This window comes from Pongo abelii, chromosome 4 (assembly GCF_028885655.2).
Source record: "Pongo abelii isolate AG06213 chromosome 4, NHGRI_mPonAbe1-v2.0_pri, whole genome shotgun sequence".
Lineage (NCBI taxonomy): Eukaryota > Metazoa > Chordata > Mammalia > Primates > Hominidae > Pongo > Pongo abelii.
In genome coordinates this window covers 73,386,403-73,413,269 of record NC_071989.2, presented here as the reverse complement: position 1 = coordinate 73,413,269, position 26,867 = coordinate 73,386,403, and the positions used below count along the sequence as shown (strand labels likewise).

General features: G+C 38.1%; 1 protein-coding gene across 11 annotated transcripts in view; it reads right to left on the bottom strand.

Moving 5' to 3' along the window:
- RNF180 (ring finger protein 180) overlaps nucleotides 1–26,867 on the bottom strand; it is a 217,007-nt gene that overhangs the window by 139,473 nt on the left and 50,667 nt on the right. For all 11 annotated transcript variants that reach the window (XR_008525014.2, XR_008525016.2, XR_008525013.2 and 8 more), the window contains 1 exon segment: nucleotides 25,522–25,557. Coding sequence is in view for 7 of the 11 variants with exons in the window: in XM_054555060.2 (XP_054411035.1) it covers nucleotides 25,522–25,557 (36 nt within the window). In the remaining 4 variants the exon portion in view is untranslated.

The following is a 26,867-nucleotide window of genomic DNA, read 5'->3' as shown; positions in this document are numbered from 1 at the left end:
GACTAGGACTGCAACCCCTGCTTTTTTTGCTTTCCATGTGCTTGTTAAATATTCCTCCATTTAACAAAAAATTTTTTTTAAAAAATTTAAATTTTATTTAAAAAAAAAAATTCCTCCTCAAAACAAAGCTTTGTTTTGAGCTTATGTGTGTCTTTGCATGTGAGATTGGTCTCCTGAATACAGCACACTGATGAGTCTAGACTCTTTATCCAATTTGCCAGTCTGTGTCTTTTAATTAGGGCATTTAGCCCATTTATATTTAAGGTTAATATTGTTATGTGTGAATTTGATCCTGTCATTATTATGCTAGCTGGTTATTTTGCCTGTTAGTTGATGTGGTTTCTTCACAGTGTCGTTAGTTGTTGCAGTTTCTTCATAGTGTTGATGGCCTTTACAATTTGGTATGTTTTTGCAGTGGCTGGTACCAGTTTTTCCATTCGATATTTAGTGCTTCCTTCAGGAGCACTTGTAAGGCAGGCCTGGTGGTGACAGAATCTCTCAGCATTTTCTTGTCTGTAAAGGATTTTATTTCTCCTTTGCTTATGAAGCTTAGTTTGGCTGAATATGAAATTCTGGGTTGAAAATTCTTTTCTTTAAGAATGTTGAATATTTGCCCTCACTCTCTTCTGGCTTGTAGGCTTTCTGCAGAGAAATCCACTGTTAGTCTGATGGGCTTCCCTTTGTGGGTAACCCGACTTTTCTCTCTGGCTGCCCTTAACGTTTTTTCCTTCATTTCAACCTTGGTGAATCTGAGGATTATGTGTCTTGGGGTTGCTCTTCTTGAGGAATATCTTTGTGGTGCTCTCTGTATTTCCTGAATTTGAATGTTGGCCTGTCTTGCTAGGTTGGGGAAGTTCTCCTGGATAATATCTGGAAGAGTGTTCTTCAACTTGGTTCCATTCTCCCCGTCACTTTCAGGTACACCAATCAAATGTAGGTTTGGTCTTTTCACACAGTCCCATTTCTTGGAGTCTTTGTTTGTTCCTTTTCATTCTTTTTTCTCTAATCTTGTCTTCATACCTTATTTCATTAAGTTGATCTTCAATCTCTGATATCCTTTCTTCCACTTGATCGATTTGGCTATTGATACTTGTGTATGCTTCACGAAGTTTCCATGCTGTTTTTTCCAGCTCCATCAGGTCATTTATGTTCTTCTCCAAACTTGTTATTATAGTTAGCAATTTCTCTTTTTTTTCAAGGTTCTTAGCTTCCTTGCGTTGGGTTAGAATATGCTCCTTTAGCTTGGAGGAGTTTGTTATTACCCACCATCTGAAGCCTACTTCTGTCAATTCGTCAAACTCATTCTCCATCCAGTTTTGTTCCCTTGCTGGCGAGGAGTTGTGATCCTTTGGAGGAGAAGAGGCATTCTGGTTTTTGGAATTTTCAGCCTTTTTGTCCTGTTTTTTCCTCATCTTCATGGATTTATCTACCTTTGGTCTTTGATGTTGGTGACCTTTGGATGGGGTTTCTATGTGAACGTCCTTTTTTTTGATGTTGATGCTATTCCTGTCTGCTTGTTAGTTTTCTTTCTAACAGTCAGGCCCCTCTGCTGCAGGTCTGCTGGAGTTTGCTGGAGGTCCACTACAGACCCTGTTTGCCTGGGTATCACCGGCAAAGACTGCAGAACAGCAAAGATTGCTGCCTGTTCCTTTCTCTGGAAGCTTTGTCCCAGAGGGGCACCCACCAGATGCTAGCCAGAGCTGTCCTGTATGAGGTATCTGTCCACCCTGCTGGGACGGGTGTTCCAGTCAGGAGACTCGGGGGTCAGGGACCCACTTGAGGAGGCAGTCTGTCCCTCAGCAGAGCTTGAGCACTGTGATGGGAGATCCGCTGCTCTCTTCAGAGCTGGCAGGCAGGAACGTTTCAGTCTGCTGAAGCTGTGCCCACAGCCACCCCTTCCCCCAGCTGCTCTGTCCCAGGGCAATGGGAGTTTTATCTATAAGCCCATGACTGGGGCTGCTGCCTTTCTTTCAGAGATGCGGTGTCCAGTGAGAAGGAATCTAGAGAGGCAGTCTGGCTACAGCAGCTTTGCTGAGCTGCAGTGGGCTCCACCCAGTTCAAACTTCCAGGCGGCTTTGTTTACCCTATGAGGGGAAAACCGCCTACTCAAGCCTCAGTAATGGCAGACACCCCTCTCCCGACCAAGCTTGAGCATCCCAGGTCGACTTCAGACTGCTGTGCTGCAGCAATAATTTTGAGCCAGTGAATCTTAGCTGGCTCCATGGGGGTGGGATCCACTGAGCTAGACCACTTGGCTCCCTGACTTCAGCCCCCTTTCCAGGGGAGTGAACGGTTCTGTCTCACTGGCATTCCAGGTGCCACTGTGGTATGAAAAAAAATCTCCTGCAGGTAGCTCAATGTCTGCCCAAATGGCCACCCAGTTTTGTGCTTGAAACCCAGGGCTCTGTCAGCGTAGGCACCTGAGGGAATCTCCTGGTCAGCAGGTTGCAAAGACTGTGGGAAAAGTATAGTATCTCGGCCGGAGTGCACTGTTCCTCAAGTCACAGTCCCTCAGGCTTCCCTTGGCTAGGGGAGGGAGTTCCCCGACCCTTTGTGCTTCTCAGGTGAGGTGACGCCCCACCCTGCTTCGGCTCCCCCTCTGTGGGCTGCCCCCACTGTCTAACCAGTCCCAGTGAGATGAACTGGGTAACTCAGTTGGAAATGCAGAAATCACCCACCTTCTGTGTTGATCTTATTGGGAGCTGCAGACTGGAGCTGTTCCTATTCGGCCATCTTCAATCTGGGATCCCAATAATGTGATTATTATATGTCTTGAGGCAGTCTTACTTGGATTGAATCTGATTCGAGACCTTTGTCTTTCCTTTAACTGGATATTTACATCTTTTTCCAGGTTGAAAGGCTTCTGTTAATATTTATTTAGATAAGCTTTCTTTCCCTTTATCTTTCTCTTCTCATTCTTGAACTCCTATAACTTGAAGATTTGCTCTTTTGATGATGCCCAAAACTTTTCAGCTCCAAAATATCTGTTTTGATTATAGCATTATTACTTCACCTTATTACATTTCTCATCCTGGTCACATAGTTTCCTTCAGTTTTTTTAATTGTTTCACTGTATTTTCTGAGGTTCAGTGAGCTTCTTAAAAACAGTGATTTTGAATTGTCAGGCACTTCATACATCCATTTCATTAGGGTCACTGACACCTTATGTTGTCCATCTGGTTATATTACATTTCTCTGATTGTTCTTGATCGCTGTTCTCATGCACTGATCTCTGCACAGTTGAAGTAGGAGGTACTTACTCCAGTCTTCACAGACTGGCTTTGTCTGGGAAAGCTCTGTGGCAGATGTAGGTGGTGCTGGGGTGCCAGAAGCAGCCACAATCAGTGCAGGGCTGACAGAAGCCCAGAGCCCAATATGGCAGACATGGCAGTAGGGCAGGCCCGAAGTCCAGGACAGATGTAAACAGCATAGCACTGGATTGTGTCAGAAGGCTGGGGCCTCTGAGAGCTGCCTGCCACTGAGGGCTTTCTGGAACCTGAGGCCAATGGAGTCAGCCCAGTGCGGGAGGGTGGGGGGACTAGAGACTAAGTCAACCATGTAAGCTTGAGGGTGGTTTTAGAGGATCTGTCAGTGAGTACCGGCCTGGAACATGGGGCTGTGGGGTTCTGCTGAATGCTGTGGTGGGCCTGGTGTTAGCATCCATGGCAAAGTCTTGTGCTCACTTCCCTCTTTTTCCCCCAGGAAAACAGTATCTCTCTTTGTGTTGTGCTACCTAGGGTTTGGGGAGGAGTAATGTGGGTAATGAAAAACTGTCCTTCCTACCCTCTTCAATGAGTCTTTTTTAAATTAATATTATTATTGTGCTACAACCAAGTACTACGGCTTTTCACCTGGTTTCCTTAGCTCTTATGAAGATATTTTAGTACACAGATAGTTGTTCAAATTGATGTATAAGACTCATCTACTGTGTGCCAAATACTGAGCATACCCTCCTCCCAAAGACTTTTGTATTGTTAAGAAAGCTGTCAAATGCAATAAATAGAATAAGTTATCATATGTAGCTCAAATAAATAGTGGTTCATTTCCTTATGTACTAAAATGTCTGAACTTGTAGGCTGCAAGATTGGCTTCCACAAGTTTAGGCATTGGGTTCTTGTTTAAGACAGAAAGAAAAGGTGTCTGGATCAGCCACATCTGTCCCTTTTGTACATAAGAGAAAGCTTTCCCAGAAGGCCCCAGCAGATGTCTGCTTATTTCTCACTGATCTGAATAATGACACACAGTCAATCCTAGCTACAAGGAGACTGGCAAAATGAGTAAAACATTTAGAATTTGTGTCTTTGTTTTTTGGGAAGGGGTCTTCTACAGTAAAGGCAGGCAAAGAAGGAGGCTGGAAATAGGTGCTAAGTTAGTGAACTAACAATGTCTACCACTATTGTATTTGCATTATATTTGCATAGTTCCAAAATCATGTATCTAATGTTAAAAATACAACTGGGAGAGACCAATATATGAATCTCATTTATATATACTTAATAAAATGTCATTCATTCAATAACATTGAATTATTATTTGTACAGTAGTAAATACAACCCAAAACACATTTTTCTTGTGAGGTTTAAAGTCTAGTAGGGTAGAAAAAGATTAAAATATGTATTAGGTGGCAATAAGTACTAAGAAGAAAAATAAACTGCACTAAGTAGAGAAATTAAGAATGTAGATATAAGGTAGGTAGGTCACTACTTCAGAAAGGGTAGTCTAATAAGGGTCTTTCTAAGGAAGTGACATTTGAGTAGAGACGTGAATGAGGTAAGGGACTTATGTGGATACCTCAGGGCAGAGCCTTCCAGGCAGAAGAAACAGTAAGTGCTTGATATGCTAGGAAGATGGTGGGAAGACGATTATAGGTATAGGAGAGTGAATGAGAGGGTAAGTAATCAGTGATGCCATCTAAGAGGGCATATCACAGGATACTGTAAAACTACACTTTTAGGGAATCATCACGGTTAAAAGTGCTGAAGGAACTCTGTCACCCAATTTCCACTGTGAAGCTAAAACCAATGACTGCGTATCAGGTACACATGTTAGCATGTTTAACTGCAATAACAAAGTTTAGTAATGATTTTAAGGAATCTGAGGTTCATATTAGGTAAGGCTTTCATAGACTCTATTATAAATATATTATGTCCTCCTCATTTAGGCATATAGCCTGCTAATCCTTGTCATATAGTTGTGTGAAAAATGCTGGATAAAGCAAATTTTATCAGATTTAATTCATACAGGACCTACTGGAGCCTTTATTATACTGATCTGCACTTTGAGTCTTCAAAAAGAAGATATGGTTAATAGGGCATTTCTATATTTAATATACTATGAGAACATTTTGTTAAGATTTTGAGAAAAGCAAACAATGAAATGCTGTTATATATTATAGTCTATGGATATTTATTATGCTGATAGTTTGTGCAGAAGAAGGACATGGGGAACCCTTCCTATTCAAATCTATTTGGTTCCTCAGTTAATGAGTTCAGAGAGTGAAGAGCAAGAATACATAGGGCAAATGTGTATTTCTGAAAATATGTTCAAACCCATTTGGTTCCTGAGTTTAAATAGTGAGGAATACCTGTATATAGGTGAGCAGTACATTAGACATTTAATTAAAGATTTGGGAAGGTAACATCTAAAAATATATTTTGTTATATTTAGCAAACAATTGTAATGCCAAGTAGAACTTTTATGACATTTCTCATTTAAAGTACAGATCTGTTCCCCTGAAATAATGAATTTGCAAAGTAAGCATTTTCAGATGAAGGTAACGCTTATTTTTTAAGATGATCGTTATTTATATCCAAGGAGATATATTTATTAGCACTAGCATATATTTAAGACAATGATAACAGACTCATGACATAAAACACCATGTTTCACAAAATTGCTAATTTTAAACTGTTCTATCTGCCAAATGAAGCCAAATTAATAATTCAGCTACCTCTAAAATGCCATAATCAATATAACAGCTTTGAGCTCAACTGAGAAACGTTATTTCAAAAGACAATTGCCTTATGAAATAGACTACTCCATTCTTGTTTCAAACCAGACACATTTTAAAAAGCAAGCTCTTCCAAAAAAAGGGCATTATCTACTAGCAGACAGGAAAATGTAACGGGCAGCAAAAGCAATTACTACTAGGAGCAAAGTAAGCTGTCTATAAAACTGAAATAAGCTGAGAACAAAATAGCTGAAAGCAATGATTCTCAAATATTAAAGAGCATATGAGTCACCTGGGGAATGTATTAACATGCAGATTCTAATTCAGTAGGTATGTATGTTTCTAACAAGTTTTCAGGTGATGCCGATGCCACTTGTCTATGAATCCCACCTTGAGTAGCAAGCCCTGAAGTATACTATTTATAAAGTACCTACATCTAAGGTGCTGTTGGGAGAACCATATACATGGGCCAAAATAATACTCAAATACTTTCCTTAAAAATTATATTTAACTAGAAGAAATGATAAATTTTCCAAAAGCAAAATCAGACAAAACCCCCATAAAGCATGAATCATCATTATAAAATTATTCCTCAAAATTATTAGCCATTTCATCCACCTAATGGTTAAACTAATATCTCAGAATGATGAAATGAGATTATTGACCATTAAGAACTTCAGGGTCTCCTTAGGAATGATTTCATGAATATGACAACAAAAGCATGGGCAACAGAAACAAAAATAAATAAGTGGGAATAATCAAATTCAAACAACTTCTATACAGCAAAGAAAACAATCAACAGCGTGTAAAGGTAATCTATAGAAAGGGAGAACATATTTGCAAACCATATCTCTGATAAGGGGTTAATCTCCAAAATATATAAGGAGCTCCTACAACTCAGTAGTAAAAAATAACCCAATTTGAAAATGGGCTAAGGACTGAATAGACATTTTTCCAAAGAAGACGTACAAATCAACAACAGGTATATAAAAATTTTGAATGTCACTAATGAACAGAGAAATGTAAATTAAAACCAGAGTGAGATATCACCTCACACCTATCAGAATGGCTATTACCAAAAGAAACCAAAAGACAACAAATGTTAGTGAGGGTGTGGAGAAAAGGGAACCCTTGCATACTGTTGATGATAATGAAAAATGGTAGAGCCACTATAGAGAAGAATATAAAGGGTCCTTAAATAATAAAAATAGAACTGCCATATGATCCAGTGATGCTACTTGAGTATTTGTCCAAAAGAATTAAAATCAGGATCTCAAATAGATATTAGAATTCCTATGTTCACTGTAGCACTATTCACACCAGGCGAGTTGTGGAAACAATGTCCATTAACAGGTTAATGCATAAAGAAAATGTGGGATATACATATAGTGGGTACTATACAGCCTTAAAAAAAGAAGGAAATGCTGCAATATGCAAAAGCATGGTTGAACACTGAAACACTATGCTAAGTGAATAAGCCAGTCATGGAAAGTCATATACTGTATGGTTCCACTTATATGAGGTATCTAAAACTCATCAAGTTTACAGACGGTATTAGTCTGTTCTCACACTGCTATAAAGATACTACCTGAGACTGGATAATTTGTAAAGAAAGGAGAATTAATTAACTCACAGTTCCACATAGCTAGGGAGGCCCCAGGAAACTTGCAATCATGGAGGAAGGTAAAGGGGAAGAAAGGTACATTGTACATGGCAGCAGGAGAGTGAAAGTGGGGTTGGTGGGGAAGAGAAAGAGAGACAGAGAGAGAGAGAGAGGTGCCAGACATTTATCAAACAATCAGATCTCAAGAGAACTCACTATCACAAAAACAGTGAGGGAGAAATCCACCCCCATGATCCAATCACCTCCCACTAGGTCTCTTTCTCATTACGTGGGGATTACAATTTGAGATGAGATTTTGGTGGGGACACACAGCCAAACCATATCATTCTGCCTCTGGCCCTTCCCAAATCTCATGTCCCTTTCACATTTCAAAACCAATCATGCCTTCCCAGCCATCCCCCAAAGTCTTAAATCATTCCAGCATTAACTCAAAAGTCCAATTCCAAAATCTCATCTGAGACAAGGCAAGTCCCTCCCACCTATGAGCCTGTAAAATCAAAAACAAGTTTGTTCCTTCCAAGATACAACTGGGATACAAGCATTGGGTAAATGTTCCCATTCCAAATGGGAGAAATTGGCCAAAAATAAAAATAAAAAAAAAGAGGACACAGGCCCTATACAAGCCTGAAACCTGGCCGGGCAGTCAATAAATCTTAAAGCTCCAACATCTCCTTTGACTCCATGTCTCACATACAGGGCATGCTGATGCAATGAGTGGGCTCCCACAGCCTTAGGCAGCTCTGTTCCTGTGGATCTAATGGGTACAGCCCCTGTGTCTGTTTTCACATGTTGGCACTGAATGCCTGTGGCTTTTCCAACCTCAAGGTGCAAGCTGTCAGTGGATCTAGCATTCTGGGGTCTGGAGGACAGTGGCCCTCTTCTCAGTTCCCCTAGGCAGTGCCCCAGTGTAGACTCTGTGTGGGGGCTCCAACCCCACATTTCCCTTCTGCATTGCCTGTGTAGAGGTTCTCCATGGGGGCTATGTTCCTGCAGCAGACTTTTGCCTGGACATCCAGGCGTTTCCATATATACTCTGAAATCTAGGCGGAGGTTCTTGAAGCTCAATTCTTTTCTGCACACCCACAGGCCCAACACCATGTGGAAGCCGCCAAGGCTTGGGGCTTTCACCCTCTGAAGCAACAGCTTGAGCTGTTCCTTGACCCCTTTTAGCCACATCTGGGGCTACTGCAGCTGGGACACAGGGCATCAAGGCCTGAAGCTGCACAGAGCAGCAGGGGGCCTGGAATGGCTCACGAAGCCATTTTTCCCTCCTAGACCTCTGGGCCTGTGATGGGAGGGGCTGCCACAAAGATCTCTGATGTGCCGTGGAGACAGTTTCCTTATTGTCTTGGTTATTAATATTCATCTCCTCATTACTTATGCAAATTTCTGCAGTGGGCTTGAATTCCTCCTCAGAAAATGGGTTTTTCTTTTCTACCACATGGTCAGGCAGCAAAATTTCCAAATCTTTATAGTTTGCTTCCCTTTTAAACGTAAGTTTCCATTTCAAACCATCTCTTTGTGAATGCATATAACTGAACACTTTCAGAATAAACCAGGTCACCTCTTGAATGCTTTGCTGCTTAGAAATTTCTTCTGCCAGGTACCATAAATCATCTCTCACAAGTTCAAAGTTCCACAGATCTCTAGGGCAGGGGCAAAATGCTGCCAGTCTCTTTGCTAAAGCATAGCAAAAGTGACCTTTACTCCAGTTCCCAGTAAGTTCCTTATCTCCACCTGAGACCAACTCAGCCTTAGCCTGGACTTCACTGTCCATATAACTATCAGCATGTTGGTTAAAACCATTCAACAAGGCTCTAGGAAGTTTCAAACTTTCCCACATGTTCCTGTCTTCTTCTGAGCCCTCCAAACTGTTCCAACCTCTGCCTATTACCCAGTTCCAAAGTTGCTTCCACATTTTCAGGCTATCTTTATAGCAGTACCTTACTCTACTCGTACCAATTCTCTGTATTAGTCTTTTCTTACACTGCTATAAATGTACTACCTGAGACTGGGTAATCTGTAAAGAAAGAATGTTTAATTAACTCACAGTTCCACACGGCTAGGGAGGTCCCAGGAAACTTGCAATCATGGTGGAAGGTAAAGAGGAAGCAAGGCATGTCTTACATGGCGACAGGAGAAAGAAGGGAGAAGCTCCAGACACATCAAACAACCAGATCTTGTGGGAACTCACTCACTATCATGAGAACAGCAAGAGGGAAATCCACTCCCACTATCCAATCACCTCCCACCAGGTCCCTCCCTGTAATCCCCTCCCACGTGGGGATTACAATTTGAGATGAGACTTGGGATTTAGATAGAAATTCAGGAAAAGTGGTAAGAACTTCAACACGGTGTTGTCTATCCTAGAAAACTTTGGAATTGTAGGTGGATCCAGTATCACCATAAGAATAGCTATTTTCACAAAATGAATGTGAAAACCTGTCTGAGAGTATGGCTGCCTTGGCAAATGTGTATATTTATCCTAAGGGGAAACTGTGTTGTTTATTTATTGTAATAAAAGACATTCATGCTTATTTTAAATATTTAGTAGAAAAAAAGATCTTTGTCAATCTTTGATATGTTTTCTTGGAATTCTTTTGATTGTGATCGATGATTTAATTATCTGTAAAGATACTCATATAGCCTGCTTTGGTGTTTTATGTTTGTTTGTTTGAGACAGAGTCTCACCCAGTTGCTCAGGCTGGAGTGCAGTGGCACAACCATGGCTTACTGCAGCCTTGACCTCCCAGGCTCAAGTGACCCACCCACCTCAGACTTCTGAGTAGCTGGGACTACAGTGCATGCCAACATGCCTAGCTAATTTTTTTATTTTTGTTTTTTGTAGAGACTGGGTCTTGGTACATTGCCAGGGCTGGTCTCAAACTCCTGGGATAAAGTGATCCTCCTGCCCTGGCCTCCCAAAGTACTGGGATTACAAGTGTGAGCTACCACACCCGTCCCCTGCTTTGTTTTTTGCTTAACATTATGACATAGCCCTTTAAAGGAATATCTTAAACAAAAACATTATGTAGAATTAAGGTAAAATAAGAAGGGGTAGCCGGGCGCAGTGGCTCACGCCTGTAATCCCAGCACTTTGGGAGGCCGAGGTGGGCGGATCATGAGGTCAGGAGATCGAGAACATCCTGGCTAACATGGTGAAACCCCTCTCTACTAAAAATACAAAAAATTAGCCGGGCGTGGTGGCGGGCGCCTGTAGTCCCAGCTACTTGGGAGGCTGAGGCCGGAGAATGGGGTGAACCCGGGAGGCGGAGCTTGCAGCGAGCCGAGATTGCGCCACTGCACTCCAGCCTGGGCGACAGAGTGAGACTCCTTCTCAAAAAAAAAAAAAAAAAAAAAAAGGAAGGGGTAACTGCTATTTGGAAAGCTCAGCTACATAAGACTATGAATTAGAAAGCCTAAGGTCATGGTATTGTCACTGACCATGTTCATAAACTTTATTTATTTTTATTTTTGAGACAGAGTCTCATTCTGTTGCCCATGCTGGAGTGCACTGACGCGATCTTGGCTCACTGCAGCCTCTGCCTCCTGGATTCAAGCGATTCTCCTGCCTCAACGTCCTGAGTAGCTGGGACTACAGGCACATGCCACCACACCCAGACAATTTTTGTATTTTTTAGTAGAGACGGGGTTTTGCCATGTTGGCCAGGCTGATCTTGAACTCCTGATCTCAAGTGATGCGCCCACCTCGGCATCCAAAGTGCTGCGATTACAGGCGTGAGCCACTGCGCTTGGTTAGTAAACTTTAATTCGTTTTTTACAGGAAAAAAAAATGAGCTTTATTTCTTAGTTTCTGTGGACAAGGTAGTAAACACACAGAAGAAACCAAGACAGCTGAATTAAGCATGTTGCACAAGAGCATACAGCTAAATCACCAGGGGAGTTAGGACTCCAATCTCAAACTACTGACATTTCTAATTTTCTTTCCAATATATTATACTGCCTCTCTCCAATTACAAGCCATGTAGTATGATAAGTTTTCTGAACCAGACCAGGGCATTCATCTGGAATGCTAGGAAATTATTTAAGGCAGTGGGTCTCAATTCTAGTGGCAGTGAAGAAGAACCAGGCATAGTGTTCCTTTCCAGTTCTAACATTCTGTGACTCTGCAATCTTCAGAAAGGTTACTGAATTTTTCTTTTTCTTTTAAATGGACCTCGCACAAGAAAGAATTTGGGGCAAGTCCCTAGAGTAAGTGAAAGCAAGTTTGTTAGGGAAGTAAAGGAATAAAACAATGGCTACTCCATGGGCACAGTGGCCAAATTTTTGTCTTCTTCCAGCTCCCAATCCTATCAGTTTCCTTCACAGATTTTGGCTTATATTACTCAATACACATTGGTCTATAGTTTCTTCTCAGAGGCTTGCACACAATTCCCATGATAATTAGGAAAGAATGTATATATATAGTCCATAAGCAAAAGCCATCCCTTTTTGTCATTTGTAATTATGTTTCTCAATGGTAATTAATTTCTCGTTAATTTTTAATTTCTTTCATTTCTAGCTTCCTTAAAAATTATTTATGTTGGCTGTTGTATTTGCTACACAGCCCTATAACTGCTGAAATCTAACCTGCCAATGCATTCTAGACAGTCCTGTTTGCCAATAATTTTTCATTTTTTAGGCTTCTTGACTGTCTAATGCTTTAACACTTAAAATAATTATAGCTACCAATGATTGGGTACTTATGTAAGATCCATGTGTTCAACATTTTGTAAACATTTCTTAATTCAGTCTTACCAACAACCTTATAGTAATATATTTTACATTTCATTTTTTTGGATGAGAAAACTAAGCCCCAGAAAGGGTAATTAATTCACCTAAATGATTCCTTTGCCAGTGCTGTGCAGTGTCTTCCTCAAAAGCCCATGGTTTAAACCACCTTAACTATGTTGCTTCTCATTATGGACCTCCACAGCATAACCAAATCATGAGATAGGCAGAGGATGGAGCATATTAGTTAAGAGCACAACTTCTTAAGCCTCCTGGCCAAGGTTTGATTTCAAGCTTCACCACTTACTAGTTTGGTGACCCCAGACAAAATATCTAACTTGCATCTGTAAAATGGCAATAATAAAGTCAACACCTTACAGGCTGCCATGAACATTGAGTGAATAATATATCCAAAGGGATTGGAGCAGTACCTGGCACACAGTAGACACTATGTAAATGTTTATTGTTTTTGTTACTACTGCTGTTATTATCTATCATTATTGCCATTCTTTTGTCTCCCACGTAAAAATATTTTTGAAGTCAATCCTTCAGAGGTGGCATACCATTTAAGAAGGTTTATTCATTTTCATTCTTCAATATCAATCTTATGACTTGACAGACGTTAGTCTAATAACATCAAGGAGAAAATATTCTCCTAAACTTTTGAACAAACATGTAAGAGTTACCAAGCCTGCCTACACACTTGGATTAACCAGCGTGCTTATACAAATTGTCTGGTCACTTGAGTCCAGGAGTTCAAGGCTGCAGTGAACTCTGATCACACCACTGCACTCCAGCCTCGAATCAAACAAACAAACAAAAAAACTGTCTGGGGCCTATCCCAGACTTATAACACTTACAATGTCTGCAGAAATTGTAAAAAAAACTCCCCTAGTGATTCTGATGCAGCTGGTCCACAGATGAACATTTGAGAACCACTGTACTACACATTTCTTTAAGGCATAAAGAAACCAATCCAAAGAGAGTAAAATATCCATCTCTTCCCTAAATATGTTCCTAAGGTAAATCTCTTACAAAAGGCTAGAAATATAAACCCCTATGCTCTGCGACCCTTATAAAGGTGAAGCCATTACATTCTCAGTATTTATTACTATCTAATAGACAGGAAACGTCTGGCACTTAGTATGACAACAGTTACTATTAGGTGCCAATCAAGCAGTCAAAGACTTTTGACTTTTCAAGTGTGTAGTCCCAAACTGTAATAAAATCTAAGTGTTACTAAAAAGCAAAATATCCTAACACAAAGACTGGTCACTTAAAATAAAGGAACATTTTCCTATAATTTCAAGTGTGCTGAGAGGAGCACTACTCTTTGACTCATAAGTATCTGTAGTGGCTGCAAAGCCTTTTTGCTCTGTAACACTGCTTTATTTTCTTTCTTCCTTAGGCTTAGCCCCAATAATAAACGCATTCACCTAATATAAGTGAGATGATAGCACTGCATCAAGGAGATGGCACAGAATTCTCCAGAGCTTGCTGGTAGAGCAAAATTCAGCAATTAGCTTCTGAGTAAGAAGAGAATCTTAAACATGTCACAACATACACTATTCCACAAACTATTACTGATTAAAGTTTAAAGGCTAACTCAAACTTCTGGCTTCAATATTTCGCATAATGATTTGGGACGTATATAACTAATGAATTAACTGAAAGAGAGCACAAGTCTTCTTATCAAACTCAGCAAGTTTGTGGCATCCAGTTTTCATTAAATTTGCACCATTTGAGGATAAATAAAGAGTGTGTGGCACATATACTAAGTTTATTCAAAATAACATGAGGAAAACTGGATTTTCAGGGCACTTTGCTCATTAATAAGTGTAAAAACCTCACACACACATGCATCCCAAATGAAATCTATTGTCTTTGTCATTAATACACCTCTAGTCTGTGACTGTCATTATTTCTATGGACTGAAATGGACCCTAGCAGTCTGAAGGTCTTGTCATAGCTTTGTGCTACGTATGTGTTATTTATGTACCAAGAAGATGTGATTTATTGTCTAATGTTTCTTTACTCAGATTGGCTCCAGGCAACACTGTGAGGTAGGTCAATATTATCTTTAGTGCCATACCTTTTACCTAAGCAGCCCTTGCTTTCATATGGCTTTCTCTTTTCAGAGTCCACTGAACCTTTTCAAACAATGCCTTGTGCCTTTTACCTTTCTTGATCCAGCTCTGCCATCTAAACTTAATTGCCCTTTATGCTACTTAGGCAAGACCCAATGGACTAATCTGATCATTTCTGTCAAATTATGATACTAATGGTGGATACATAATTAATGAATTATACCTCCTAGAACCCATACTCACTTTCAGAACCCCAAGAAAAACTAGAGAAGTGAATAATGTGGAAATTCCAAAGAAAGTTAGAGAAAACACTAATTTTTCTAGAAGCTGTCAAGACCTGTAAGTAGTAGCTACCTCTTCTCTTTCAAGGTTGGCCTGACTCAAGAATTCCACCAAAACTATCTGTGGTAAGCAGAATAATACTTCCCTCCCCTCTTCAAAGAGGCCCACATCCTAATCTCTGGAACCTGTAAATGGCAGTGGGGAATTAAGATTGCAAATGGAATTAAGGCTGCTAACTAGCTGACATTAAAATAAGGAGATTATCATGATTGAAGTGGGTGGGTCCAAGTGTAATCACAGGGTCCTTAAATGAGGAAAAAGAAGACAGAAGAGTCAGAAACAAAGAGATGACATTGTGAGAAAGATGCAACCAGCTACTGCTGGCTTTGAATATGCAAGTTTTGTATGAGCCAAGGTTCAGACTCTAGATGCCAGAAAAGGCAAGAGAATAGACTCTCCCCTGGAGCCTGCAGAAAGAAATGCAATCCTGCTAACACCTTGATTTTAGTCCAATGACAACCATTTCCGACTTCTTACCTGAAGAACTGTAATAAATGTGTGTGTTTTAAACAACTTAATTTGTGGTAATTTGTGACAGTGGCAATAGCAAATGAACATAGTATCAAAGCACACAGAGAGTGCTAGTGCCTTCATTTCCTTAAAATACATGCTTGGCATTTATCTCACTGGATTATGCTGCTGCTTTACAGAAGTTGCCTCATTTGTATTTCCTACAGATTAGACAACCTAAATAGACTACCCATTGTTGTGGCTAGAGATAAAAGGAGAAAAATTCAGCAACCAGAAACAATTTAATGTACAATGCAAAAATATCTTTAAATGTTTTAATTGGACAAAAAAAGGTATAATTAGTGACAAGAAGTCATTGACTGGTGTGACCTTGTTCCAATCACTTTTATTGAAGAATAAAAGGATGATTTATCAAACCCAAGTTAAGAAACTCTGCTAAACATCAATGTATATGAATGGCTCACTGTAACCTACTAGCTAACATCATTTCACTCCTCTGTATCAGCACCCCAATTCACACTGAAGCACAATACCAGCTATTGATTTTATCCTGAATTTAGGGGAAATGCCTATTTTCAGAAAACTGCACACGCTACCTGAAACTTAAAACCAGAATAAATGATGTGTCTAACCCTAACCCTTAAAAATAAGTTATCCCAAGCATTAACCCGGAGTAGCTGTTTTATTCCCTCTGGACAAACATACAACAAATGTTCCTGAAAAGCAGTTTAGCAAAAGCATTGACAGATTCTTAGCTAGAGACAGATTCATAGCAAGAGAAAGCCTTACTACGATTCTCTAAACCATTTCTCATAAAGCACAAAATCTCTTACGTTTCTGGTTATCAAACGACTGAAAATATACCAATCCATATTCTACCCCAGTAAATGAAGTTCTTTGGTGGAAAACATTGATTGTTTTGCTCCAGAAGAGAATTTGGTGCCCTCTAGTGTTGAAAAACAAGATGATCCATTTCACCGTGCACTTCAGAGAGGGTCACAAAAGCACAGAATTTAAGAGCTAAATAGCATATTTCAGGACAGCACAGATATGTAATTATTTTTTAGTAGAAAGTTTTAGGCCAGGTGCGGTGCCTCAAGCCTGTAATCCCAGCACTTTGGGAGGCTGAGGTGGCTGAGTCGCTTGAGTCCAGGAATTCAAGACCAGCCTGGGCAATACAGTGAGACCGCATCTCTACAAAAAATACACAATAACTTAGCTGGGCTTGGTGATGTGTGCCTGTAGTCACACCTACTTGGGGGGCTGAAGTGAGAGGATCCCTTGAGCTAAGGAGGCAGCAGTTGCAGTGAGCCGAGATCATGCCACTGCACTCCAACCTGGGTGACAGAGTGAGACCTTGTCCCAAAAAAAAAAAAAAAAAAGGAATAATAGAAAGTTTTGGTCATGGATTATCATTCAATTTTTATTCTGATAGATTATCTTACAAGCATTATTTTGAAATTGAGCCTCTTAGGTAAAATAACACTTGGCTATATGATCTGCTGGAGATTTTCCCTCCAGCTTTACAAGGAGAACAAAGGTGAGTGATCTAAGATTCTGCACCAAAGAAATGAATAAAAAGGGTATAATATTAGGGTAATGACTTATAATGATTTTTTAACGTTTTACAAAATACTGGAGACATAAAATAGAACAGAAAATAGCATCTGTGATAATACTGCCTAGCTTAAGAAATAAAACATAATTAATAGCATTCCAGATTACATTCTCCTTCCCCTTCATAGATAACAACTCTCTCAAATTTGGCATTTTATTTTATTTTTGAGACAGGGTATTGTTCTATTGTTCTGTCATCCAGGATGGGGTGCAATGGTACCATCATGGCTTACTGCAGTCTCGACCTCCTGGGCTCAAGTGATCCTCCTACCTCATCCTCTCCAGTAGCTGGGACTATAGGCTTGCACAACAATGCCCGGCTAAGTATACATTTTTTGTAGAGACGGGGGTCTCACTATGTTGCTCCAGCTGGCCTTGAACTCCTGGGCTCAGTCAGTCCTCTTGCATCAGCCTCCCAAAGGCTAGGATTTCAGGCAAGAGCCACCGTGCCTGACCAAATTTGACCTTCTAATGATTGATGCTTACATATATTTTCAGTTTTCAGCCCTCTGACACTATTATATTGCTTCTAAGATTAAACATTAACTTTAAAATATGACTTTGTAAAAAGGAATCCCCGGTGATAATTACAGTTGGTATGCTGAGCCAAGGAGAGGATTCCAGATACCTCCCCAGTTTGGGAGCACATGGAGGCTGATGTTGTAAGGTCTCCACATGTGAGAAGAGTAGATGAGATTTGCATCTCCACATGGGACAAGGCAGGACAAGGAAGCACTGCCAGCAAGTGACTATGGTTTTAAAAATGGGTGAGGGCAGACATGGAGCAATGAGAGAGAAAAACAGGTTGGCACTGTATATCTTGGTTGACATGGTAAATAAAACCAAATGTGCAGATTTAGAATGAAAAAAAGATAGTCTTTCCTATGCACAAGGCCAAAAGAGCTGAAGGCATCACCTAGTTCTATTCATCAAACACAGCTAGCACTAAGCTCAGACCAAAATGGTTAGTTCCAGTTTTCTGTGTGTGTTACTACTCTGAGACTAGCTGATGATTCTGATTTTTTCCCCTAACAAGCTGGCTTTACATAAAACTTAGCATCTTATTCCTTTTTGGTTACTAGTAACAGAATGCCCAAGACTGGGTAATTTATTAAGACAAAAAAAATGATTTTCTCACAGTTTGGGAGGACAGCAGCCCAAGGTCAAGGGACCAGCATTTGGTGTGGTGAAGGCCTTCTTGCTGCATCCTCACATAGCAGAAGGTGGAAGGGTAAGAGAGCAAGCTAGCCGAACGCTGTATACAGCCTGTTTCAAAAGGGCTTTAATTCCATTAATGAAGAAGGAGTCCTCAGGCCTAATTACCTTTTAAAGGCCCCATCTCTGAATACTATCACATAGGCAACATATGCATTTTGGAGGTGACACGTTCAAACCACAGCACTTGGGAAAGACAGCATGCATGCATCTTTGCTTACCTCCCAATTGACATTTCCCCCCAGTGCCTGAGGAGGTCAGTGCTCTTTTCTCAGACCTTTCCTATACCCCAGTGACCTAGTAGCTCATATAAATCTGGTAATGCAAGGAAAATACCTCCCACTGTACCTAGCATACAGTAAAGCTCATTAAATATTAACCTGCTGTCATCACCTCACCACTACAACTTCTCCCTCCCATTCTCTCTTTCCCCCTTGCTCATAATCAAAACTCTCATTCTCTCAATAGCAGGGTAAGAAAAGCTATATGAATGAACTAAACATTACTTGGACATAAATATTTATACCATTTCACTACGTGCCAGGGCCTATATTAGGTGTTGGACAGCATAGGATCAAAATATTTTCCTCTCCCAGTATGGTTCTTTATCTACCCTTGTCGGTCTGGCAACCACTGAAATCAGCTGTCTTTCCCTCTATAACATCCATCAGAATTCTCTTTGCTGCTAATACATCCTTTGTCAAGGACTCTATTAACTCAAGTCTAAACCTCTTTAAATTCCTTTTTGTTGACCTCTCTTCCTTTCAATAGTTTTTGACCCTGGAATAACTTGAGATATAAATATGTATGTATACACACACACACACACACACACACACCCCAGCCTAGACCAACTGAAGAAAATCTTATAGAGCCAATCATGCTTGCTCCTTTGTGACTACTTTAGAATTCTCAGTTGCATCTCAAGGTCTTGGCCAAAGCAATCCCATATTAAGTAGATTGCTGTCCAAAATTCTCTACAATATGGCATTTCTGCAAATACCCAAGAAAGTGATTACTGAAATTCATGTGTCTCCCCCTATCTACTTCCATTTCCAGGAAGCGATGATATTTCATTCATTGTTGTATCCTCAATACTTGACACAGTTTCTGGCAAAAAGTAAACTACCAAGTGATCATTAATTACATGAAGGAAAGGATGAATGAAGAATAAAGACCTATGATAGTAAAATGTTTTCTGAATCATCAAAAAAAGATAAAATATGTGGGAGAAAAACTTTTTTTCTTGAAAGGCTGTGGAATAATGGTTAAGGGCACAAACTTTGGGACACAGGTCTATTATCACATACTAGGTTTGTAGGCCTAGGGAAGTTATTTAGCCACTCTGAGACTCAGTTTCTCCATCTATAAAATAGGGATAATAATAGAAATTATCTCTAAAGTTGTGTCAAATTAAATGAAATAATGCACTCAGAAAAATAACTGGCATCTAGAAAGGTGAGGCAGGCAGAATAATGACTCCCCAAAGATGTCCATGTCCTAATCTAAGATCCTGTGAATGTACTACCTTATATGGGAAACGGGACTTTGCAGCTATGATTAAGTTAAGGACCCTGAGATGGGAAAATTACCTTGGATTATTCAGGTAGACCCAATGTAATCACAAGGGTCCTTAAAGGGTCAGAAAGGAGATGTGATGAAAGAAAATAGGAGTTGTAGTGACGCCATATGGCTGGAAGGGGGCCACAAGCCAAGAAATGAGGGTAGACTCTAGAAGCTGGAAAAAGAAAGGAACAGATTCTACTATAGAGCCTCCAGAAGAAATACTGCCCTGTCCACATATTGATATCAGCCCCACAAGGCCCTTTTCATATTTGTGACCTTCAGAAGTATAAGATGATAAAACTGTTATTTTAACCAATGTTTATAGTGATTTGTTATAGCAGCAATAGAAAACTAATGTAAGGGATATGTAAGTGTGACAATTATTTTTCCTCTGTTACAAAACATTCTCAAGTTAACATCAACAGTGATAACTCATGTTGATAGTATGTATTCTTCTAATAAAGAATGGCATTTTATCTCTGTAGTCTTCCTCCCCGAAACTTATGTGCAGAGAAGAGATAATATAGCATATTTGTCTTCATTTACAAGGCTGGCCCTTGTGTCATCCAGAAACTTGAATTTTGGGAGAGCTCCCATCATCCTAATTGATAATAGTGACTCACTGTGCCCAAACTACAATGTGATTTATGCTTAACACCTGTTTTCCTTCCAGAAGTTTGGAATTCTGGTATGTGCCAGACAGAGGGTACCTATGTGACCAGCTCCCAGTAAAAACCTTAGCTACGGGGTCTATAAATGACCTTCCTGGTGCACAGCATTTCACACCTGTTGTCATAACTTACTGTTGAGGGAATTTAGCACATTCTGTGTAACTCCATGGGGCAAGAACTCTTGGAAGCTTGCACCTGGTTTCCTCTAGATTTCACCCCATGCACCCCCTCCCTTTGCTGATGTTGGTTTATATCCTCTTATTGTAAGATGAGTTAATGGGTGCAGCACACCAACATGGCACATGTATACCTATGTAACTAACCTGCACATTGTGCACATGTACCCTAAAACTTAAAGTATAATAAAAAAAACATAGCTGGAAGTATGACTTTATGCTTAGTTCTATGAGTCCTCTTAGTGAATCATCAAATACAGTAGTTTTGGGAACCCATGACACAACCGATAAGCCCAGTCTAATCATGGGGAAAACATCAGGCAAATCTCAGTTGAGGGGCCTTTTACAAAATACCCAACCAGTACTCCTCAAAACTGTCAAGGTCATCAAAAACAAAGTCTGAGAAACTGTCACAGCCAAGAGGAACCTAATGAGACATGACAACTAATTGTAATGTGGTATCCTAGATGAATTATTTATTAGGTAAAAACTAAAGAAATCTGAATACAGTATAAATACTATTAATAATGTATTGATATTGGTTCATAAAATGTGACAAATGTATCATACTAATGTAAGATATGAACAATCCAGAAGACTACATGTGGAGCATTTGGGAACTCCCTGTACTATCTTCAAATCTTTTCTATAAATCCAAAACTATCCTAAAATAAAAAAGACCGTTTAAAAAATACTTGACCATCTATTATGTACAAAGTACTGTGCTAAGCATTAGAAAATTAGATCTATATAAATACTTCAGGTAAAGGCATTATCAATCATACGTTATTTTGTTCCACACCTGCTCATTTAGCTGTATGTTAGCAGAAAGGCCAAATTAAGATATTCAGTTTTATTTATTTAACTTGACTGCACATTTATATCTTATTCTAGTAGATGATGACTTCCTAGAAGGTAGAATAAAATTAGAATTATCAACTTATTGAGCATGCCCTAGGGATTTTTACATTCATAAAACAAAGAGAGTAACAAACTTATACTGAAATAATAATTTGACACAAAGTACAGTGAGCAATAAATACTGATCTGTTTCAATATATGACTAAAGGTCATGATGCTCTTTTAATCTATTGATTGTCTTCTTTACTAAACGACTATTTTGTGACTTTCTATGTTTAATAAAACCATAAGAAATGTGTATTATAAACTCAAAATTGTCACATTTTCATTACTGAAGCTTTTCATTTCAATAACCATTAATTTTCTGCTTGAGGAAGAGGAGAATGAATAGGGAATAATTCTCCAATATTTGGATCACTATTATAATTCTATTGCATAATCAAATATATATTTGGAGTGTGATTTGTACAAGATTTTAAGACGATGAATCAAGAGATGAAATATTAAATGGGCTCCTTTAAAAACTGTAAAAATTTCAAAATGATCTCTATATGCAGATCCATGAAAATGAAACTTAGTGCCTTTGTGGAAGATAGGTCTTTGCTAGATAAAACCAAATAAGCAGGTCTTTAATATAACTTATTAGCTTCTATTATGCGTAGTGTCTAAATCACACCCTTTTAATAATACAAGTCATCGTAATTCATTTAGCTCACTGAAAATAATGTAACAGAATTATTGTAGATGACTCAGTGATTTATTACAAACCATGATATATGGTCAATTATTTTAATTTTCAAGTACAATACTCCACAGACACATAAGGCAAAACTCCCTCTTTTCACAACAGCTTCCTGTGGCCTTAAAGAAACATTTTCTTTTATTCATATTAAATAGGCCCAAAGGTAAGAAATACAAATATAGTAGAATGAAATGCTGTTTAAATAGAATTATTTAGAAATATTAGGAAATACTATGCAACTATACTACTAATGGTAGTTTCAGTTTCTCTCAATTCAGCAAAAAAAAATGTTTTGCTCTAGGATTAAATTTTTTATTAATTTCCTCAAAATGCTGATATACTGGCAATTTCCTGATTACACTAATAACTTAGATAAACTAGATGGACCAAATGAAGTTGCAAAACAAATTAGAAAAAGTTTTAACTGCATCAAAATAAAAGTATCACATAATAAAATTTATAGTATACAGCTAATACAGTAAAGGAAATTTATAGCATTAAATGATTAGGTAAGAAAAAATCTCAAATCAGTAACAGAAGTTTCTATCATAAAGATATTATAAAAGAAGGACAAATAAATTCAAAGCGAAGTAAACAAAGAGAAGAAATATATGTAAATATATACATATTTATATATAAACAAATTTTGAAAACAGTAAAACAATTTTAAAAACAATAAAAACAATTGAAACTTAAAGCTGTTTCCTTGAAAATATCAATAAACTTAATAAACCTCCAGCAAGACTAAAAAAAGGAGAGAAGCCATCATTATCAGGATTGAAAAGAGGTTATCATTACAGACCCAAAAGACATTAAAATAACAAATAGGGAATACTACGAACAATGTTAAACATGTAATTTTGACAACTTAGATAATTCTTCAAAAACAACATCAAAATTTACCCCATATGAAGTAGATAACCTGGATTGTCCTGTAATTATTGAAGAAATTGCATTCATCGTTAAATGCCTTTCAACAAACACATCTCCAGGCTCAGGTAGTTTCACTATGAAACATTGGGGATTTAAGTAAAAAAATGTTATCCTCGGCCAGGCGCGGTGGCTCACGCCTGTAATCCCAGCACTTTGGGAGGCCGAGGCAGGCGGATCATGAGGTCAGGAGATAGAGACCATTCTGGCCAACATGGTGAAACCCCATCTCTACTAAAAATACAAAAAAAAAAAAAAAAAATTAGCTGAGCATGGTAGCGTGCGCTTGTAGTCCCAGCTACTCAGGAGGCTGAGGCAGGAGAATCACTTGAACCTGGGAGGCAGAGGTTGCAATGAGCTGAGATCACGCTACTGCACTCCAGCCTGGCGACAGAGCGAGACTCCATCTCAATTAAAAAAAAAATGTTATCCTCATTATTTTCCAGAAAACAAAAAAAAAGACAACTAACTCATTTCATAAGGCCATCATACCCTAGTACCAAAATCAGACAAAGACATTACAAAAACAGAGACAATTTTAGACTAATATTCTTCAACGACAGAGGCATAAAAAATCCTCAAAAATGATTAGCAAATAGTATCTAGTAATACACATAATAATATAGCATAACAAAGTGTAGTTTATGGCGGGAATGCAAGACTGTCTCAATATTTGATAGTGAATCATTATTAACATTGAAAACACATGATCATATCAACTCATACAGAAAAAGCATTCTACAAAATTCAACATCCATTCATGAGAATACTATCAGCAAACTAGAAACGGAAGAAAATGTCCTCAACCTGAAAAAGAGCATACAACTGACACTATATTTACTGGTGAATGAATGCTTTCCTGCTAATATCAGGAAAAAGACAAGGATTTCTGCTCTCAACATCTCATTCAGCATTATACTATAATGAAGAATTGGAAACTAAGATTTAATAAAACATTAGCAACAGCATTAAAAATAATAGGAATAAATCTGACAAGAGACGTCAAGAATGTATACTCTTAACAACACAAGATACAAAGTCAAAAAAATAGTGTTTTTAAACATTAGCAATATATAATTGTGAGTCAAAAAATTTTTAAATAACAATAACTCCTCTCAAAAGAAAAAATACTTGGTATAAATCTAAATAAACATGCACAGGTTCTGAATGCTGGAAACTGCAAAATGCTGATGAAAGAAATCAAAGACTTAAATAAAAAGAAAGACATACCATGTTCACGTATTACAAGAGTCAACGTAGTAAAGATTTCAATTCTCCCCAAGTTTATCTATAGCTTCAATATAATTCCAATCAAAATCCCAACATGATGTTTTATAAATATAAACAGACTGATTTTAAGTTTTATATGGAAAGTCAAAAAATTAAAATAGCTAAACCATTTTGAAAAAGAATAATAAAGTCACAGGAAAAAAGGGGTACTAACAAAAGCATAGACATAAATATGAACTGTACAGAACAGAGTCCAGAAATATACCCACACATTTTCAGACAACTTATTTTTGACAAAGCTGCAAATGCATTTCAATGAAGGAAGGACATTGTTTTCAACAACTGGTGCTGAAACAACTGAGGATCTCTATGTAAAATAATATACCCCTTAAGTCTCACAACTTATTACAAATTAATTTTAAATGAATCCTAATTCTCAATTTTACATAAAACTTAAAACTATAAAACTTTTTGAAAAAACCATAGGAGAAAATCTTCATAACCTAGTATGAGGCAGAGTTCTTAGATACAACACCAAAAGCATAATCTATTAAAACGCTTTTTGAGAAATAGGACATCATAAAAATTAAACAGGTTGGCTCTACAGGAAAAAAATTAAGAGAATAAAAAGAAAAGCTACAGACTGAGAGAAAATATTTACAAATCACATATCCAACGAAACACTTGTATCCAAAATATATAAAGAACTCTCAAAAGTAAGAAAATAACCCAATTAAAAAGTGAGTAAAAGATTGTTTTTGTATTTTTTGAGACAGGCTGGAGTGCAGTGGTGTAATCATAGCTCACTATAGCCTTGGTCTCCTGGGCTCAAGCAATCCTCTGACCTCAGCCTCCAAGTAGCTAGGACTACAGGCACACATCACCACGCTCAGCTAATTTTTTTTAAATTTTTTTTTGTAGAGATAAGGTTTTGCTATGTTGCCCAGGCTGGTCTTGAACTCCTGAACTCAAGCAATCCTCCTGCCTTGGCCTCTCAAAGTGCTGGGATTATAGACATAAGCTGCCACACCAGCCCGGAAGATTTGAAGACACTTAACTAAAGAATATATACAAATGGAAAATAAGTACATATATGTTCAGCATCCTTAAGGAAAAGCAAATTAAAATCATGATGTGATACAACTGTCTATATATTTGAATGACTAAAATTTTAAAACATTGAGAATACCAGTGCTTGCTTTCAAGGATGCACAGAAAATGGAAGTCTTTGCTGCTTGGGATGCAAAATGGTACAGCCAATCTGGAAAACAATTTGACAATTTCTCATATAAGTAAATATATACTTACCATATGATCCAGGAATCCCACTCCTGAGTATTTACCCTAGAGAAATAAAAAATTAGGTTCACACAAAAATAAGCACACGAATGTCTATAAAAGTTCTATTCATAATTTGCAAAACCTAAAACAACCCACTTGTCCTTCAGCAGCTGAATGGATAAACTGTGGTTCATTCATACAATGGAATACTACTGAGCAATAAAAAAGAACAAACTATAAATATACACAACAACTTGCATGAATCTCATAGGCAATTTTACTGAGTAAAAGAGGCCAGTCTCAAGGTTGTATACTGTAGGATTCTATATTTTAACAGTATATTAATATTTTACAACATTATCAAAAAGACAAAACTAAAATAATGGAGAACACATCAGTGGTTTTCAGGGATTAGGGACAGGATGAGCATGTGATTATAAAGGTATATAGCACAAGGGAGTTTTGGGAGTGATCAAAATGTTCTGTATGCCCATTGTGTTGGTCATTATATAAACCTTTACATGTGTGTAAGTCATAAAGCTGTATATAGAGAATAATTTTATTGCATGATAATTTAAAAAATAAAAATGAAAAACAAAAGGACTATGCTGGATAAAAAAGAGGTTTGCTGGTTAAATGTGGCTCAGCAATACGTCTTTCCCCAAAGTAGATGCTCAATTAACTTTTGCTAAACAAAAACCCTGAAAATTGGCTGTAATATCTGCTTCAATATCATCCCTAAGATTCAAATATTTAAATATTTGATATTTAAATATTAAATATCAAATATTTAAATAACTTTCTGTACTGTCATTAACACTTTCTGTCATGGCATAGATCACTGAAAGATGTCTAGCTTACAAACATTTATTAAAAACCTCAAGTGAAAGTTAGAAATCCAGATATATCAACCAATTATTTTAAACTTTTAAAAAACTATCATTAATAATAGTAACTTTTACTTTACATATTGTATGTTTATCCTCATTTTTAAAAGGGCAAGATCGATCTGTACTGAAGTCATTACTCAAAGACACAGTATCCCAAACAAGCATTTAATAAGTGTTTACATAATCTTTATTAAATATGGAATGAACTGCACAGCTATGCCATTAATTTATCCCAGATATTTACTCTTTCTAGGATTTGTCTTTTTGCTTGAATTAGCAAAACAGACTTAAAAATTGTAATTATTCTGGTTCTAACTGCGATGTATACTTACATCACTAACACAAAATTTCTGTGCTGCTATACACTTTAAAATTTTCTTTGCTAAATGAACACTGGGTATTTGTTTGCCTGTAGCTTCTGTGCTACCAGTCAAACTCAGTAGGATCCTGCCATGTCACTCCCTACACTGACCTGTGACAATA